We start from the raw sequence: 19462 nt of genomic DNA on the forward strand, positions 1-19462 counted from the left end.
CAACGATATTCGACTTATTCCACCCGAGGGTTTGCAGGGCCCCTAGCCCGTCATAATTTCTTAAAAATTATAAATTCCCTGGCGACATTTCCCAGCCAGTCTACCTGCGCCAAAAGAGAAACGTTGATGGAAAGCAGCGCGCGTTACAGATCGCTTCGCAGCCCCATCGAGATTGAATTAATCGGGGGACGATAAAATACCGGCGCTCGATGAAAGAGTCGTCTCACGTGAGCGCAGTATTTCACGTAAAAACAGGAAAAAGTAACGGGGCACTGGCCAGGTAGAATCGTACGTGGGGAGAAAGTGATTTTTTTTTAGAAATCTTGGCAATCGATCTCGCCGATGGCAAAATGTCAAGCCGATTGTCTGGCCGTGGAGGACGGTTTATCTTGTCGCGGGAAACCGCTGAATAAGTAAACAGTCAAATATGGATAAAGCCAGTTAGAAGGGGATCGCGATGTAGTTTCATTACGGCTGCTTCGACGGCGGTTAGATGCCCTTTAGACTCGCCGCCTCCACCGAGGCCTCGGCAGAAATCAGTGATGTAGTCTCTGTTTCGAAACCTCCCCGTGGAAATTGTTTAACGGAGCCAAATATTGCTTCGAGGAATATTTTTCTCTGGCCGACAGGCGCTTGCTCCGAGTAAAACTTGCGCAAACCAACCGGATGTGCAGTCGGAGTGTGCGAGATCTTGGTAGATGTCCTGTAGTAGGGATACGTAAAAATTATTTAATATTGTCACATCAGGATGATGTTAGGAGTGTAAAGAGGAGTCGGGAGGATGCTTTTGTAGCTTTCTTGCGTGGAGAGTTATTTAAAGTGGATGCTGCGTGTTGCAGATTCTGCGAGTTGATACAGCCCTGGTCAATAAATCTATCAAGCCGTTTCCAACTACGCTGGGAATTCTTCTTATTCGTTATCGAATCGTGGACTTCTCTTCGTCTCGATGTACCTTCGCTGAAATATTCGCTATTTAAATACTTGGATCACTGGCTACGTTAGTTGTCTTTCTGGCATGCAACGTTCATTCTTCGAATCTTGGGGAACTTTTTAATTTATTAAATTGCAAGCATTGCTGATTCCAATCAACTTTTTATAGCACAGACTCCATCGAGATCGTATGTATTTGTCGATACGAAATTATTGGTCTCAGTGTTATCTGGAAAAGGTAGAGGGTAATACAAAACGCGTTACATCGCTTTTCATCAATTTTATTTATAAACGTATGGAAACTGTACACTTACAATGCTATCGCGCACAGACTTTAATAAACATAAAAACATTAATACATATTGAAACATCATAAAATTACGATAAATAATAGCAATTAGAACTCCATCTTCTCGTCTGAAAAAAAATAGAGAAAGCACATACATAAACAGTTCCACTCTCGATGCCAATGCAACGAAACAACAGAATATACATACCACTTTCTTTAATCCTTTGCCCCTTTCGCTCTATTTCCATGTTCCACAGAAATTCCTGAAATACGCGGAGCGATTTACTCAGGCTAGTCTTTCGGTAGTCCTTTATTCTCTTGGCGGTCTGTTCGTACGCCTCTTCTTCCTTGGCCTTATTTTTCGCGTCGAACTCGTTTATTTCCTCGACCAGCGTTTTAATTGTCGGTACCTTCTCCGGTTGAAATTTATCCACCGTGTTCGCGGTGAGCGGTATGCAAACCTTGCCAGTTTTCGGATGAATGCAGAAAGGGGACTTGAGCAGATGGTTCATTCCCTTACTCACGTTTATGTCCAGCCGTGGATACGCGTACTGTATCATTATTTCCTCTATCAGGTAACGGTATTGGTACCACTTCTTGTCCCCCTGAAAATCGGCGTTAAACATAGAAAGCCGTTTCTCGTAACCATTAGAATTTCGATAGAATATACAATGCTGTACCTTTTTAAACTTCTTGCTCTTAATGTATTTCACAAACACGCTCCATCTGTCCTTGCTGAATTTACATTGACCAAAGAGTGCCTTCAATTCTCGCCGGTCTTCTTCGTCGGATAGAACGTTTACAAATTTCTCTATCCCCTCGTCAGTCCCTAAGATGTTCTGCTCTTCCACGCAAAGTGGAACGAACACAGGCTCGATTATCTCCAGTGCGCGCCTGGAATCAGATAATATTGTACCTGGTGAAAGATTAGTAGACGAATATAATATTGGACGGATGAAATTTGCACACACTTGATGGAGTGGTGTATCTTTTCTCCGGCCAGATTTACTTTCTTCTTCATGTATTCTCCGCCATCTATGATCTGCAAATACTCTGCCACTGCACCACGCTCGTACGCACCTAGGCTGCGGGCACCGGGGTCGCATACCCAGCAATGTATGCCTCTTCTGCCAGAGAAGACCCACAGAATATGCTTGTAGCCAAAATCCACTAATGAAAATTCAACGCTGTTGAAAAATTCTCGAGGACACTTGAAAATCTATTATCCGCACTTACATCTGAGAGCGGCGTCTACGACTTTACAAGCTATCGCCATGAACTTCCAGCATTTGCAGCAGATATCTGCACCGCTGCAGCATGTCCTAACTTCGTCGTAATCGGTCATGTCTATATCAAACACCAGCTCTTTCTCCACAGGCTGGAAGTTTGTGCCCTTGTGTTGATCCTTGGGGCTGAGCGTGACAGAGTTACAAATCTGTTCGGTGGAAATAGAAGCTTCGGTAATTCTAGATTATATTTACCAGCAATTGTACACTGCCCCGATATCTATCTTAAAGGGAAGAAGCCTCTTGATCTCATTCTCCAAGTCCTTCATACCCTTGAAGGATTGGAAACGAAGGTAGATATCGTCCTGGAGGGTGAATGAGAATTCTCTGCGAGTGAACGTGTTCACTAGAACGGTATTTATCGAAAAGGCACATTAGAGATGAGGATGTTTTAGGCTTTCGATCGTAAAAGCCGACAAGTTGCTGCGTGCCGCAAGTAGCTGCACGATTTACGTACCATTTCCGTAACTGAGCCAACGGTAGTAATCGTGGTAAGGAAATAATCTGGCGTAATAGATCGGCATTAAATCAGCCAAATTTGCCAGGTCCCCCATGCTGTTGGTTCTTTATTAAAAATATATTACGTGTCAATAATTTAAAAACGTAAATTCCACTGCCATCGTTTGAAACAGCTTACCTTGGCACGTTATGGCGGGAAAACGCTATTCCCGGTAATTTACCACGAAGCAAACGGTTCGCAGATCCACGCAAATCGTGCTTCGTCGATATCACTATGATTTCTGGCTCGACTGTAGATGGAGCGGCAAGAATGCCACGTGAAATGGCACCAAGTTTGATTTTCAAATCTATTCTAGAGTCATTGGCACTCGAAATTCATTTCTTGGAAGGGCAGAATAGGGTAATGAAATCAGTGGCAGATTTAAGGGAAAAGGCCCAGGTGGCAAACTTTCGGGGGGGCCAATTTTTTCGGGAAAATGAATAGGTAGTTTATTAAAATTAGGCTAAGTGTAGTAGTACAGAAAAAGGTAGTTTTTTTTTTTAAGATGGGCCTCAAGCGGCAACTGCTCATCGGCCGGCCGTTAAATCCGCCACAGGACGAAATAAACGTGAAAACGATTCTCGACAAGTAACATTTTTTTATTCCTTAATGTCGTTACACGTATACTGAATGAAATTTAGAGTGTAGTACCTTCAACCCTTTTACATAGTGCAAAAATAGAACGGTTCTATTTTTGAATAAACGTTACTGGTAGGAATGTATCGTTGAACTTATTTAAATAAAGGCGCACGCCGACACGCGGCTCCTCGGACATCGACGGCGCTTTACATATACGTGTACACGATTACGATTCTCTGGAAGAGCGACAAAATCCTGAACCTCGTGGATTCTCGCGGCCGTCGGCAGGAAAAATGAAAACGAGGGCGCGAATCGTTTGCGTCGGCAATGCTAGTTTATTTTGCCTTCTTCCTCGAACCATTCGTCATTCGTCGAAAGGGAAATTAACATAAGTACGAGCTATTTAAACAACGAATGAACATTCTCCACGTTGCGTGTGTATGTGTGTGTGTGTGTTTATTTACAATTCGGTGAATATAATTGCGTGTGTGCATGTGTGTTATACGCGCACCACGTGCTAGCCGTATATAAAGTAGAAATAAATTCGACGATCTCTCTAACTTACCTAAACGCAAGGGAATCGAAGATGAGGCGAGGGAAACGTCTCGAGGTTTGAGAAAAATGTCGAGAGTGCGACTAACGTATGATACAGTCTTCAAAAGCCTGGTGTCGATAACACGCAGTATTCGTTTTAAAAGTACGTTCCACGGCGAGAACGTGGCGCAAGGTTCGCCCGGTTGCGAACCCCTCCTGTGGTTATAACAATGAAATATACTCTGCGATACGTGCCAGCCTCCTAAAAAGTGTACAGCGCGAGACTCTTCCTCGGAGCGGTCGGAATCTACCGCGTCTTAAAGGATGGAAACGCGCATACGATTCTCGTGAACGATCTTGCTCGCGATCTACTATACAGATCCTCTGGCGTACAGTAGAATACAGATGAAATAATGAAACGTATCTCGTGAAGTTAAAGCTACGATAAGATACAATAGCTCTTTCTCTCTTCCTTTCTCCCCGTGTCACTTATACGCTTCTATATAGTAACTATATACAAATATCTCTTACCATCGGCAACAGCAATAATGTAAAACTCTCGTAATAAATTCTCCTTATAAATAGATAAATCTTAAACATTGTTCAATCGATAAAAACTCTTGGAAAAGTCACCTAAAAACGATCGACCTGTGTATGCGATGCCCCTGACTAACAGGCGAGACGGTGAAAATCAAATACGCGAGACGATCGTGGCGGTATCGTTAATTACCGCGGGGCGATCGACGAATAAGAGCGTGATTAATGACGGATGAGTACGATAACATCGATCTCTTAACGCGGACACGCGAGACGCAGGATCCGCGGTGCACAGGGACCTCGCGTGCCGCGAAACCACCGAAAGCTGGACGTGTACCCTTAAAACTACGGACCTGCGAAATTATCCGCGCCCCATTTCCATGAAAATTCAATCGAGTGATTGGGAAAGAACGTGTTAGTCGAACAGCTTCTCAGTGATTCCTACGAAATCGATTAAAAAATACGATCGACACGCGCTTTACGCCCATGCCCCAACCCCGTCGCGACTTTTCGTTCAATGGGGATTGCTACAATTATCTAACGCATGAGAACTATGATTAAAACGTATTCGGCGATTCGTTTCCGAGATCTCTTTAAAGAAAACGAAGACGTGACGAGCCGTGAATCTTGGACGAGCGTGAACGCACGTTGCGAGGGGTCGAAAGGGGCCATAGAAAAGTACGATCGTGTCAGTGGCGACTTCTATCGCGGCGACGCGCCCGCCCGCGATCTACTGCTCTTGAGGAACCTTGAGGAGGACCGTTCTGGTGCCCTCGGAGTCAGAGATGTTAATTTTCAACTCGTTCGTCAACGCCTGCAGCTTGTCGACCACTTTGGCGCCGCTCTGCCCGCCAGGATTCGGCGGTGGCCAGACGTCGTCCAGTGGTGGATCGATGTACTTCCTGCTCGGCTTTGAAACGGCCATCTCCTGCCTGCCCCATAGCGTCCCTCCAACGTGATCAGAAGACGAGACGGATTTCGACGGCGGTTCGATGTCCATGCGAGGACGTTTGTAGAGGGGTGGCTGGATCGCTGGGCTGTAATCGTGGTCCAGCAGGCCCTCCACTTCCTGCAGCAATTCCTCGCTGTATTGCTGCAGCTCTTCGTCCATCAGCTGCTTCGTGTACAGAAGTGTTCGAGAACGGCCTGCAACGAAAGCGTATACTATAGTTCTTGACATTAACAGGCTTCAGGATTAGTCATCAGTGGCGGGTTCGGGGAGTGGGAAATTTTAGAGAAAAGAAATTGAAAAAGTTGAAACACAGAGGCTTGAGGCAAGTTTAAAAACAGTTCACTTGTCTTTCTTTTAAAATATCGAAAAAATTTTAAAATTCTCTCAATCCTTTTAATATTAAATGATTTGATGATATTTCACGGAAAGGGCGGCAGACACTTGTTAGCCTGGGGGCGGCAAATCTCCAAGTCTGCCCCCGTTCCAAAGATTTATGAGCAGATTGAAAGTTCTATAATCATCGAAGTTAACTACCTGATCCCAATACCGGGATTTTACAGTAGCGTCTGACGATCCGAGTTATCGCGTTTACATAGTTGCTGTCGTTTATTGAAAGCAATTATCTAAGATAAGAGGCATGGTGTCGTGGATGGCGTTACGTTAGTCGACTGCATCGGCTATTTGGTTAAGTGGGTGCCAGGCAGCTTGTTTCGTAACCAAAGCGAGGAACTGGTTACGAAGCTTTCCACGTAGGACGGCCGGGTCCTAACGTAGCGGCGTTTGAATTTCAATCAAGTTCAATGACACCCCAAGGATCGCGCGTTCTAAAGTCGAGGGGCGGTTGAGAGGGAACTATGAAGAATCCGCAGACGACTTGGATATTTTTGTTTCGCAGTGCATTCGCAGGAGGTGGTCACTGACTCGTCGATCGGCTCGTTTGTTCGCGTTCTTTGAGAAAGCAGTGGAAGAAAAAACCGATGAAAAGAATCGGCCGGTCGAGGCGTAGAGAAAGGAACTGAGGTTTCTGGTCCTCGTTTAGAAAGTAGCTGGGCAACTTCTCCGCTCGATCTCATAGCCTGCTCCGGTTTCACCGTACACTTGTTTATATTCGATCCCATAGCTATTGCTTTAGAAATATCGCCGGATAAAACGACTTGGTAAATATTTTCTCAAGCGGACAGAGGGTAAGAGGAAATATATATTTCGATGGATCATTAGACTGATCGAATTCAGCGGGGAGGAATGAAACAAGCGTATGCAATACAGAGTGTGTACAAACTTGTTGACACTACTTTTCAGTCTGCTACGTCGCGGAATCGCTCGTACACAGCGAGTCAGTTTCGCAATTTGAAATACTGCTGATACCGTATCGTATCTCGATATTTCTCTAATGGCGCAACGCGAGCTGTAGAATTCGCCCTACGAGCATTCCGCGTGACAAAAGAATGCGCCGTTCAAAACGTGTGTAAATGGAAAGGCGAATCATTGGAACGAGTAACTTGAACGCGATATTTCGTATTCCAGGGAAATTAAAATAGTCGAAGAAATTCTATAAACCCGTAAGCACTGTGCTGCATCTTGGAATACAATGCCGGGATTAGAAGCCAATGGTTGGCGTGGAACATTCACTCCGTTTAATTATCTGCCGTTACCTAATCGCGATTGAAGATAATGGATACGTGTCAATATCGCCTCTGCCGCCTCCTTCGTTACATCTTCGTGCATATTGTTCAAGCAGCGTTGCTTAAAGGCTTGAAGGGTACAATCGGAACGCTTCGATAAAACCAACAGCGCAATTACGTTGCGCTAATAAAAAATGATGTGATTATCAATCCCAGCGTCTGGCAATCATCGACGACCTTTTTTTCCTCTAGCCGTGTGTAAGTGGCGATAGCGGATCGAGAAAACAGAAATACCAGACTGCGCGTCCTTGGAGAAAAGAAATCTGGGCATCTAACTATTCCTAATCGACGAGTTACTTCCACCGCCTCTCTGCCCTCCTCGCGTTGTTATTACCAATTTTCCCATCGCTTGTTTTCGTATTTATCCGGCAGAAGCGACGTCACGGTCAGGTGCTGGGGGGGGCGCAAAAAGGAAGAGAAGAAGTGGCCTGGCCGTTTAATTTCTCGTGCCGGTAAAAACTCGCTCGGCCGTGCTTGCGACGAGCGAGGCCGAGAGATGCAGCAAACCACGACACGCGAAAGGAAAGCGCTCGAGGGAGGGGAAAAAATATTTCAGCAGGGCTGTCTGCCTTTCACAATTCCATGGGGGTTCAACGTTCCGGGCCCCGGGCTGCGGTGCCATCAAACTCATCCAGCTCGCGTAACCGCTAATATAACGGTTCAAAAAGGCACGGCGGGCACGCTCTTGGGTCAGCTTCGGGCACGTTTTCATTTCTTTCGAACGTGACGATTCAACTGAATTCAACCGTTCGTTCTCGACGCTTGACGTTCCCTTGCAGTGCGAGGCTCGGCACGATGGGATGGGAGAACTGTTACATTTCGCTCGAAGAGAAAGAAGAGGCATTTTTGCTTCGTATGGATGCTGTATTTGGAGCGGAAGAGATTGCGAACTGTAAACACTCACCTGCTAATGGTGGCATTTTTTCTGGCTGCTCCTGTTCCTGCGCCAGCTCGCTGTTAGAGCCGGAGTGCGGTCTGAAATTTGGCACAGCGACCAGTGCCAGCGAGAGCAGCAGAACCATCAGGCAAGTAGCAGGCTGGGCGCTCTTGTTGCCTTTTTGCAGGAGCGCCTGCAGCCTCTTTAGCTGGCCAGCCAGGCTCTGGTTCTGCGACTGGAGAGCCTTGATGCGTTTCAGCAGCGTCATGTTCTCCTCGGTGCACTGCTTCACGCGATCCTCCAGCCCGTCTACGTACTCCTTTTTCCTCTTGCGCGAGTCCTGGGCGGATATTTTGTTGCGGATCTTGCGCCGGATCCTCTTCAGCTCGCGCTCCTCGTGCTTGGTCAGCGGATAGTGCGTGGGCAGCGTGATCCCTTCCTTCTGCAGCAGGCGCTTCTCCTCCGCGTTCAGCTTCAGCCTTGGATAAGGGGAGTCAGTTTCGGAGACCTCGTCGCTCGAGTTGCAGCCCTTCTCGCTGCTCGAGTCCTCTTGCTTGATGGTCATCTATTTCGCGGGAAAAGAAAGGACAGATAGCACGATTAGTTATTCCACTCTGGCGAGAGCCGAGGGCGGCGACGGGAACGTGGAAATGATTGTAAGGTGGAAGTAACGAACGGGGCAAATTTGTCGCGTGTGTATACCTGGACGGGTTTGTTGATGATGTTGGCCTGGTTGATTTTGAACCCTTTCAGATTCCTCGCCTGCGACGCGTTGATGATCTTGATCGTTCGCACCTCCTTCATGTCTTTCAGGCTGACTGGCAGTAGAATTGATCTGGGGTTCCCGGAACCCATTGGTGTAACTCGTATCAATTGCCTGATATTACGTTTGCCGTTGTAGGCGATGTTACGGACATTTATTGTGCTATTCTCTTGGGGCGCGACTTGTATTTGCTTCGGTGTTTTCCCTGGAATATTACAAGAAAGGAACGTCTCTTATTTTCTGTATCAATTTTTCCATCTCTTACAGTGGATCACGGGCTATTTCTTTCTCGAATCTATTGTCTCATTGGCAGTGCTCAATTTAAGTGCCTTCGGTTCTAATAACCGGCCAAACACACGGCAGCTGTTCAAACCGCATTCATCTGACGAGTTGCAGAACATTGTCCAAAAGATTGATCGTTTCATCACACCAGCTCGAATAGTAACTGCGTCGCGTTTTATTGCGACACGCATTCCTCGGAGAACATCTGCTGTTCCCGACTAGCCATGAATATTCCTAACAATTGTTAAAAGCACTCGAAGTATCTTCCTCGATATCAGAAGCTTCTACTATCCCTGCAAACTTCCCTCTGCTTACCTAATAACGTTCCTGAAAGGGGGCCAAAGGGCACCAATGATTACCTAAATCAACCATCGGTTGCTCGGCCACGATGGTCGCGTTCACGTCCGCGAGGGTGTTGCTGGGGTTCACGACAGCCACGAAAGTCTGCTCAACGTCCATCTCCTCGGCAACGTCCGTAGCAGGCGACCCCATGCTCGAGCTGATCACCGACCTCACTGGGCTGTCCACGCTGCCCATCGACTGGTTCGGGCTGCCCAGCGGGTCAAAGTCCATGAAGTTCTGCGGGCTGCTGATCTCTGAGTTGCTGATCTCCACCTGATCCTCCTCGATGGGCAGAAGAGGGCTGAGCTGCTGCTCGCAGGAGAGGCTGAGCGCGCTGGAGAGACCGCTGTCCGAGGACGAGGACGGGATCGTCTCCAGGTCATCCTGCATCAGGTTGAACTGATTGTCCTCCAGCTTGAAGATCGAGTCGAGGAAGTCGTCCGTGTTCGTCGGCCATTCCTCCGCCTTGAAGAGCAAGCATGATTGTAAGATTACTTTAGAAGCGAGCAGATATTCGCGGGTCCGTTGCAACGCGAATAGTGGGGAATAGCCAGAGTCCGCCTCGACTAACAGCGAGACTTTTACTCGGGACTACAATAGCTGGGATCCGGCGATGTTGCAACGGAGATTTACTGATTTCTTTGGCTCGCGTTTCGCGCACGGTTTCTCATTTAGATCAGATTGTTGACCCGACCGATCCGCGGATCCGCGCTTAGGCTTGGGACCATGATGCGGCTGCAGGGAATTCAAGCTCCCGTGGCGCTCAGACGTTACAGTTTCTGTTAATGATCGCATGCTCCAGTTCGGCATCCCTGGCGGAAAGTTGGGCTAATCAACTTAGCGAAGCTTAAGAAATGGCCGTTCGTGTGGCGGCTTGTCGGCAGACTCGCGTGAACCGAGCGTTTGGCCAGTGTCGGGTAACCTAGTTTTCGAGGAATGGTAAATATAGTCAAGTGGCGTGCGCGAGATAGGCTCGCTCGGTTTTCAGAATTCTGCGACAGCTCCTTGAACCACAGGCAAAGAACGGTCGGAAATTAATTACCATTATACGGCGGGACTTGGAATTACTCACGGTTCAAAGACGAATGGTATTGGAAGTGAGAAGCGTGTAGATTCAGAGAAATCGTTTACAACTTACCGATATCTCTGTCGGATCTAAAACGCGTTTTCTCCATACGTCTTTAAAAGGGCTAAAAATAAATCTGAGCTAACGCAAGATGCTCCTGTATTTACATGACCGATCCAAGTCCGCCTTCTGCGGAACAAGTTCCAGGCAACCTGTCTATTTCTTTTTCCGTCGGGAATGTAAAGAACCGTCGGGCAACGCGTCTCTGTTCCTCGAATTTTTAACGCGGAACGTGCCAGTGCCGAAATACTTTCCCCCAAATTCGCTTTCAAAATTGCCGTGCGAAGTGTTAACTGGAACTCGGAGCAAAGCGCTGGCGTTCGTATTCGATTGTTCCTGGCAAAAGTGAGGCACGATTTTTTAGATTGCGCACAAGAAGTCCCGCAAGGTAACGGTATTTCGAAGGTCACCGGCCATGATGAGTAAGTTCGCATTCTCGTCCCGGTTCCATACCTAAAGGCATCTACCTCCACCACGCGTAACATAATAAATTGACCAAGGGTACGCTATAAACTATTCACGGGCAGCTATCAATAGCCAAAGGAAGAGCCGCAACAACGACTGTGCCATGGAACGTCACGTTGTCGCGATCGATTTTAAACACTTTTCGTTCAAAGAAGTTCCAACATCGTAGCGGACTCTCAGCCAGCATGTGGAGTTAGACGTTCACCGAACAGGTAACAGGCGCTCCAATATGGCGGTGCTCGCGGTACCGGCACGTGCAGCAGGCCGTTCCATATGTTACAAAAAGCCCGACGTGATTACGTAACGATGGTATTCTGGTGAATCCCCCTATCAACAGATAGATAAAAGAAAAATAGACCATGGATAGATCGCTTTTTACGACTCTGTAGGCGTAGAAATATTCTGCTTCTCGCATTTAGTAGCTTTCCGGAACCAGTGAAATACTTGTTAAAACGTAACGCGCATTTATAAATTCCTTCGACACTTGGCAACGACGCAATATTTCTCGCATTGCTGACAGACGATAATTTATTTCTGAAAAAAACCTGCCACGATAAGCTGCGATGATCGACAGAAACCTGACGTCCGATTAGCGGGAGCGAGAATGTGGCCGCGGCGCTACGCACGTGGGCTGCGCTCAAGCACCATATGTTTCAGTGGATTTAGCAGGAAATGCACGTGCGACGGTAAGTTTTGGTTAATCGTCGCGGATATTGAAACAGCTACGGTAAACACTCGGTCTGCCCGAGATCTAGGATAGAAAACATGCGTCACACGTTTCCCCTGAGCGATTAATATGGAACGCCTGGCGGCCAGTGGGAATAATTGAATACAATCGTTAGCAACGAAAGCAACAGACGCTCCGCTCCGACTCGATAGTTAAACAGGGGAGTTAAAGACACGAGGAAAGTGGCACACAGGCTACGGTGAAATGCACCATTACTTTTCGCGTTTCGAGAGTCGAGCGTTCTCCCGTCACTGAACGGTATTGCGGGCATTTATTTTCATTTCGTGGCTCGCAATCGCCGTTTCGAAGGAAAACGAATCTTCGCCTCTTTAATCGACTGTTTGGATTACAGTGGTTTCGCCTTGGACGTTAATACCGGGGCGAACGATATCGTAGCGCCAGTTCCCTGGTATTTACGATGCTCCTCCGTACCAAAAGTGTTGCGTAAAGCATGAGTCGATGTTTAAAAAGGTTTCTACAGCCTTGGAAATTATCCCCTGCATTAGCATTCCAGATAACAAGCCCGATAGGGGCTGAGTTTCTTTTGCGTATCGTCGATCACCGATGGCCCGGGTATCTCGCTGAAAACCAGGCATCGTTAACGAAATATTGAAAGAACGAATACGGGCATTGACGCTCCACGGCGTAATAATCTTGGATACACTCAGTAGTCTCCATTCTCCATTCCACTTCCAAGTTCTGGGATCTTCGAAGATAGTATATATTCGGGAAGGCGTTGCTGGCGTTCTCGGTTTTCCCCGATCGGCGATTACTCCCGCGACGTGCCGAGGAAAAAAGCTAGTTCACGAAAACGATCTTGGTATCTCCGCTGTGCGCGACAGAAGAGCGCGTACCTATGTATTCTGGCCTGAGGAAGGAATTCATTCAGAAGGGACATGGAGTTTGCAGCGAAAGAAGGAACAGGTGAAATGGGAAGCTAATGGGCGGCTTACTCACCGCGATGGCGTCGTCGCCGTAGCTTTGATCTATGAAGGGCTCGTCCTTAACGTCGCCTTTCAGGAACGAGTCCTCCCGCGGGAAGAGCAGGTCCATCAGGTTCATATCCGACGACGTCATCCCGACGCTGATAGCCGTGTGAGCGACACTTCTCTTACACGCACCGTGAAAGCCACGCTACTCTACGCTTCCATGAAAAACACACACTCCACTGCACAGACGCGGTGCAGCTCTCGGCCACGATACGGCACGCCAGTCGACTAACGGCAGGAAAAGAACCCCTTCACGGCCAGACAGAGCGGACGTTCCGTTTCTCCTCCTCGCCCCACCCTGAAGCCTCTCGCGCAATAGACGAAGAGCCAGCGCCAGCCAGAGACCGGTTCTCGGGCTCTTGATGCCTGCTTTGCTCACCAGGGCATCTCTCGGGCCTCCGCTTGGGACACGGCCCTCTCGAACACCGACCGCCCTGCGATTCCAGCACTCGCCCTTCGAACAAACTCGCTCTCCTCGTTCAACACCACCGCGAACAGGGGCCGTGCTCTGCTTTCCGCGGGGAGCGCGAGACGCACGAACGCTTATTGTCAATTCAACTGCCAGCGTGGCACTAAGTGCGTCACACAGGCGCACCACTTTGATGAGGAACGATTGGCCGAGGGAGCGCTGTGCAACGATAGGTCGACTCGCCTCGGGAGCCGCGTCGCGTCGTCGTGGATCAATCCGCGGTTTTGAATCTGACGAAACCTCGGCCCCCCGTTGACGGAGAAATGTCCATTCTCCTTTTGGGAATTTAAGTCGGCGGTCAGGTGCCGGGGGTCAGGCTTATCGATTCACGATGACGATTGACGGCTCACTGCAATGGCAGCTGATAATTGATATGCGCTGATGACTGGCTACGGTAAACACGGATTTAGGGTCTGACGTTACATAACTGTGCGATCGATTTTGGTCGAAACGCACGACGCATTCTGTACATATTAGTGAGTCACTGGGATACCTTCTAACCCCGGGTCTAACGGAACAAAACGTTCAGATACGATTCATACGCCGAGTTTTCTCCATGTTTCGCGAACACTGTTGCATTTTCGCTGTCAGTTTGTGTTTACACGTTCCGCGTTGCTCTTATTCGGTAGATACGAGGCTCTTATGTTATAGAATTTCAGCATTGCGTAAGAAAAGAATTGAATTGGTAGGTGTTCCTGCTTGCTCCTGAAGAAACGATGTTGCACTTGGTGTGGCTCGGTAGCATCCAGCAAGGCGATTATGAAACGTGGAATTTCAGATGGAATGCACCCCCTTCCACGCCCCCCACCATGAAATACATTAGGTCGTAGACCTTTCTTCGTATATTTCGACTTGAAAAAGGGTCAGGTAGGTGTATCCTGGAATCCGGGTCGTTGTTGGGTTCAGGTTTTCTGTAAGATATTGGACAAATTAAGGAATTTGAAAAGGAATTTAAAAAAAGTGAAAATTTACAATTTTCGAAAAGATAGGGACAAAGTGATTTGAAACTTCGTGTCGTTATTTTCTCATAAAAAGGAATTTTTTTTTAATTTTTTCTGGTCAGTCCACGAGCGAGTTTAATGCCCAGATTATTAAATCTGTCATTGTTTTTTATTTCACCGATGGTTTAGATGCTACAAGTTCCACCGATTTGGATGCCATTTTTGACGCCTCGATTTTAACGACTATAGGTTAAGACATCCTTAATTCAATGCAAAAAGTCCCATTATATTATATGTAGTAGTTCTCTTTGAATTAATTCTTAAAGATCACCTATTTTTATGGGCTCTAGATCGGAACAGCCCCTTAACGTATTTAATATTGCATAGAAAAATATTTTACGATTATCCTAATAAAGTATACACATACGTGTATGTAGTTGTAATAAAATAGCCCGATTGCAATGAGGATTCCAACGAGGACTAAGAAGCTCCATCCATGCCACGCGTAAAAGGCGGTGCCAAGCGCGTGTGCCCTTCTTGTACAAACGCCCATTTTTTCATAGAAAGAACTGCCGACACGATAAACAACGTTGGATTGCAATAGAATGCGATGAAAATTGCCAGCATACATTTCTTACCTAACCTTCAAGCGATGGAAATAGATTTACACAGCTTGGTAAATCATGATGAGTCGGTGGTGCTACGAACTTTTAAATTTTGAATTATTCAAAGGCGGAGAAATGCGTGCGTTATGGAGCATACTGAGAAAGGGACATTTTTCTAACGTTTTCAAAAGAGCATGAGGGGCCAGAAGTTTGGTGCGGTGTCTAGACTGAAACGCTGGTCGTTGACGTTTGAAAAATCATTGAAACTTATATCGCAATTTCGTATCGATTATTCGTTTGATGTTCCCGGAATCGCATCTCGCCTAACTATGTAGCTGCCCGTCAATCGACAGATATACCATGGCGCTGATCATGGCCGCTGTGGAAAGGTTACGCTCCGAAAACCGATTGAAAATATGCCAGTTATAGTAATTTATTAAATAATTAAACTTTATGAAATGAGGTAGGCAGAACAGTACTGTAATTAGGAATCCTAGAAATTCATTTTCTGCCGTGATGTCGCGTAAAATGTAAATTAACGTAGTTTCCTCACTGTATCATTTGTACAGAATTAATTGTTACAGTTGTTTATGTTGGTGGTTAACGATGTTACAGACGTTACTTACGTAGGAGAAATTATGTGTAACCTTCTAACATCAGCTATGGAGACTAAGGTAACTAGTAAGACCAGTAGTTTAAAGGCTCTGTTGCTGCGGGCATGGAGAGAGCGTTGGAGTGATTTGCAATGGGGTATTAATATTAAAACAGTAAGTACTATTCCTGGCTACAGAATATCAATGGTGTTTGTGATCGAAGACAGTCGTTCGTACACCTGCGCTTTACCTTGCAGATTTTACCAAGAGGAGTCAGCGGAGATGTATATAATTTAGCTGATTGTATATTGCAGCAAGCATTAGTAGGACTAGGCCCGAATCAGTTAGTGCTATCTTACTTGAAACATTCTTTAAGCTCTCAGGTATGTGTTACTCGCGCGTTACTATACTACCAACGCAGCGTTTTGTTAAGGGTGGATGCATTTTCAGTTGGTCTCTTATGCTGCTGTGCTGCAACGAATAAGCAAGTACGATGCCTTTCACAAGCCTCACTGTATCTTAAGTTTACTAGAATTCTTAGAATCTATCCAAGTAGGTATAACTTGTCGTGGTAAACCCGAGGAGGATCTCTTAGCAGCCGCAGTTCTGTCTATCGTACATTGGCTGCTACAGTGTTACTTGCACACGCTAACTAAAATGCCTCAGAGCAGCCCGCTGACTCCACAGCCAACAGAGCTGATGGATAAGCCAGCCAGTATATTGAAACAGATGCTCAGCTCAGATTTTCTTTGCGCGATGATGTACTTAGCCAAATATGACGACAAAGGTAATCGCGAACGAGATGGCGCTTTATTAGCATTCTCTTTTACCGTGTGTTTAACACTGGCATTGTGGGTTTAGACTTGTACATAGACGTCGTGAAGAAATGCCAAGAAATCGAGGGGCTGCTGAAAACCAGCAGTTTGAAGTCTTCTGTGCCCATAGAAGACTCTCTTAAAAAACTGTGCAATTTGGAGGTGGAATGTCTCGCCCTGTCCGCCGAGATGACTCAAATGGAGTCCATAACGCACTGCTTGCAACCATTATTCGCGGTTCAAGTGTTATTGAACCCTAGCACGGAGACTGCTGTATTCGTTAATCAGTTGTTAATGGTACAAAGGCTGAAAAGTTACTCAAACGCGAGGTTGTATTGCGAAATAATACGCGCGTGTCTAATGTGCCTGCACAACGTAACTGGGACGTTCAAGGAATCACAGTGGGGTGCTTTCACGTTTCTAAAAGTTCCCCTTATCTTAAAGGAGCTCCATGTGGCTCATGCGAATGGTTGGTAATGAATTGCATGCCTCCTGCCATCGTACGTACGCCGTACATTAAATTTCTGTAATACACGTCTTTCTAGGTGACGATAAATCGGAATATTCCCAAGATATCCTCGATGCATTCGAAATTGTACTGCAATTTACGCCCCTCCTAGATATAATGGACACTGCGTGTTCCTGCAACAGTATCGAGTGCTTACTGAACGCATTGCAGAAAGTAAACCTGGTCACGGAGAAGCAGGCGAAACAGCTGAGCAGTAGAAGGTAACCATCGACGTTTTCGTGAAACCTTACCATTAATAATCATCCAGTTAACAACCCCTTTAATTCCGTTACAGAGAGGGTGTCACCGCGACTTTGCAGAAGCTAGAGTCTTCCACGTCGACACCTTCGATTCCAAAGGTAATCGTGCGAGCAGAGCCCACGTTGTCTGGGATCTTGAAAACGCTCAACGCCGACTACACGAAAATACACGAGGCGTTGCTGAGCATGTTGTACCAGGTCCTAACTGGAAAGAGTTTCGAGCTGATGCTGGCTGTAGCTACCGTGGAAGGGAAACTGAAAACTTTCGTCACCAAACTGATCAAATTCAACGAGTGCAGCAAGCAGATTAACGAACCTGTACCACCAAAGACCGCAGCTACCAGAGCGATGTTATTCGACGTGTCGTTCCTGATGCTGTGCTCGATAGTGCAAACGTATGGATCTGATGTAAGTTAGAAGAATCGTGACTGGACGAATGCGTTACCTTATAAGTAAGTAAGGTAACTTACAAGATTGTGTCTTCCAGGCCGTTCTAGAGGAGGGAGGAGGAGATTCCTTCTTCGAGCAGTGGGTACGAGAGTGCATGCCCGAACGGAACCAACCAAAGTCACCCCAGAAGATGTTGCTGAACATCGATCCCGCGAGGGTGGATGCGTTGCTGGCGCAAATCAATTCTCCAGACCCCGACTTCAAGTCTAGCAACATAAAGTGGCACATCGCGTGCCAGTCGGCCATGGGTGCTGTGAAGGAGCTCCTCTGTGCGTGGGAGAGCGATGTTCTCGGTGCTGGCGACGTGAAGAGAGCTTTGGACGGCTTACGCGCGACTGCTTGCTGCTTGCCGGTTTGTGCAGCAGCCTGGCTTTGCGCGTACATGAGCATCACTCACCAGGACGCGCTGCTGAAACCCATGAACATGGTTCAGCATTTTCTAACGCCTCTTCCAGGGGACGACATGCAGGACAATCTTAAAGAAAGGTCAGTACCCTGGAAAACGCTGCTAGAGCTGTTTAATTAAAGCAGAGCGATTCTGTTTTAGGTCCAGTTTGATGTCCCAAATCATTCGTAAAATGCAGTATGACGTCCACCCTCCCACTCAGTCGAAGACCAAGGTGCTCTCGATGTCACACAGGTATGTAGCCGAATTTTAGTTGATCGACATCGAGTCTGCATTGTCGCGACTGAGGGTGCCTGTTTCCGTCAGTATTATATCGAAGCAACCGGTACTGGAGCAGCTGGAAACCGTCTGGAGGAATATCAATTATCGGGGGTGGATAAATATCCAAGCGACACAGTCCTTGGAATCTTTGCTGAACACTGGCGGATCACTGTGGTTCGTTTCGAACATAGTGAAGGAGGTATTGAAGTATCGTTACCAGGAGGAGCTAGATCAGGCTGTGGACTTAGCATTTGCCATTTTTCACCTCGACATCGAGAACTGTACCTTAGACCTCATAAATCATGTCATTCCACAATATTTATATAACCCAGTACAGTAAGTTTCGTTTGTTCTTGGCTGATAATTAGTCGCTATTCCTTCGAATCTTCATTGCCTGACATACTTTTCGTACTTTTTACAGGAGCGAAGACCTCGTAGAGCCACAGTCCTCGATCCTAGCGAAATTATGCGTGTATTGTATATTTTCTACGTTAGAATATAACAATTCGAATCCGTATCGTGGGAACAGCAGGAAACGGGTGCGACGAGATTTAGATGCTGACGAGCTGGACGCCCTGGGTGTGCCAGCAAATAAGATTCTTAGACTAAACGAGGCAGGCGATTCCAATGCCATTTTTGGCTCGCAAAGTCCACAAGCCCAAGGACCAAACAACGGGCAGAAGACCATTGTCTTGAGGGATCCTCTTCTGTCGTCGGTAAACGGACTGTTCATGATGTTCACGTTTCTGGCTGGCAGAGACGGCGAGGTATCCCAGCAGACTCATTTTATACTTCAGTTTCTGCGTCTAATGGTGCAATGTGGAAAAGACAGAACTCGCGTTGTGTTGCAAGGAATGCCACAGACATTGGTGAGTCACGATCGTTCTGTATAGCGCCGCAACACCAGAGATTGAAGGATCGAGGGTGCATCGTTGCTTCTGTGCTTTTAGGTCCCTTGTCTTCTGAAAGCACTGCCCGAATTTTTCACGACTGATATTCTCCTAAGATTTTACGATATTCAGACAACAGCTGGTCGAAAAGCAACGGCGCGAGATTTATGCATGCTGAGGAATATCACTTTGAAACCCACGAAGTAAGCACTGATAACGCATCGGACGCTCTTTTGGACGAGCATGCTAATTTATAGAAACTAATGATAAGTATGAATAATAATGAAACGTCGGTTACATAATTATTTTAAAATACACGAGTTTAATACAATTTATTTCGATCGTTTTGAATGCCCCCTCCCCCCCTCCCAAGGGTGGCAGAAAAACTCGCGGGTGGATTGGAAA

General features: G+C 46.8%; 3 protein-coding genes and 1 long non-coding RNA gene across 7 annotated transcripts; 2 read left to right on the forward strand and 2 right to left on the reverse strand.

Annotated features, from left to right (window-relative positions):
• Positions 1-1195: 1195 nt before the first annotated feature.
• On the reverse strand, positions 1196-3224 carry Dnapol-alpha50 (DNA primase small subunit). 2 transcript variants are annotated; one of them, XM_076824089.1, is made up of 7 exons: positions 3143-3224; positions 2963-3069; positions 2701-2851; positions 2456-2631; positions 2191-2389; positions 1428-2113; positions 1196-1347 (listed from the first exon to the last, which is right to left on the reverse strand). In XM_076824089.1, the coding sequence occupies exons 2-7, from the start codon at positions 3057-3059 to the stop codon at positions 1328-1330; spliced, it is 1329 nt and encodes a 442-aa protein (XP_076680204.1). In that variant the 5' UTR covers positions 3060-3069; positions 3143-3224; the 3' UTR covers positions 1196-1327. The 2 variants fall into 2 exon arrangements, with proteins under 2 accessions (XP_076680204.1, XP_076680205.1); XM_076824090.1 differs by lacking the exons at positions 2701-2851; positions 3143-3224 and having other exon boundaries at positions 2456-2654; positions 2963-3059.
• Positions 3225-4570: 1346 nt separating this feature from the next.
• LOC143374997 (uncharacterized) lies at positions 4571-13441 on the reverse strand. Its single transcript, XM_076823669.1, has 5 exons — positions 12828-13441; positions 9570-10017; positions 8868-9133; positions 8193-8730; positions 4571-5800 (listed from the first exon to the last, which is right to left on the reverse strand). Exons 1-5 carry the CDS (start codon positions 12945-12947, stop codon positions 5385-5387), a joined length of 1788 nt encoding a protein of 595 aa, XP_076679784.1. The 5' UTR covers positions 12948-13441; the 3' UTR covers positions 4571-5384.
• LOC143375004 (uncharacterized) lies at positions 12015-12458 on the forward strand. Its single transcript, XR_013086781.1, has 3 exons — positions 12015-12069; positions 12223-12279; positions 12377-12458. It is a non-coding gene; the product is annotated as an uncharacterized LOC143375004 (long non-coding RNA).
• Positions 13442-15144: 1703 nt separating the features above from the next.
• Med24 (mediator complex subunit 24) lies at positions 15145-19392 on the forward strand. 3 transcript variants are annotated; one of them, XM_076823652.1, is made up of 12 exons: positions 15145-15337; positions 15459-15641; positions 15725-15850; positions 15918-16254; positions 16329-16751; positions 16828-17011; positions 17086-17458; positions 17538-17986; positions 18048-18140; positions 18213-18503; positions 18589-19036; positions 19118-19392. In XM_076823652.1, the coding sequence occupies exons 2-12, from the start codon at positions 15465-15467 to the stop codon at positions 19262-19264; spliced, it is 3048 nt and encodes a 1015-aa protein (XP_076679767.1). In that variant the 5' UTR covers positions 15145-15337; positions 15459-15464; the 3' UTR covers positions 19265-19392. The 3 variants fall into 3 exon arrangements, with proteins under 3 accessions (XP_076679767.1, XP_076679768.1, XP_076679769.1); XM_076823653.1 differs by having other exon boundaries at positions 15490-15641; XM_076823654.1 differs by lacking the exons at positions 15145-15337; positions 15459-15641 and having other exon boundaries at positions 15752-15850; positions 15918-15955; positions 16024-16254.
• The last annotated feature ends 70 nt before the right edge of the window (positions 19393-19462 follow it).

The sequence above is a fragment of the Andrena cerasifolii genome, chromosome 12 (assembly GCF_050908995.1).
Source record: "Andrena cerasifolii isolate SP2316 chromosome 12, iyAndCera1_principal, whole genome shotgun sequence".
NCBI lineage: Eukaryota > Metazoa > Arthropoda > Insecta > Hymenoptera > Andrenidae > Andrena > Andrena cerasifolii.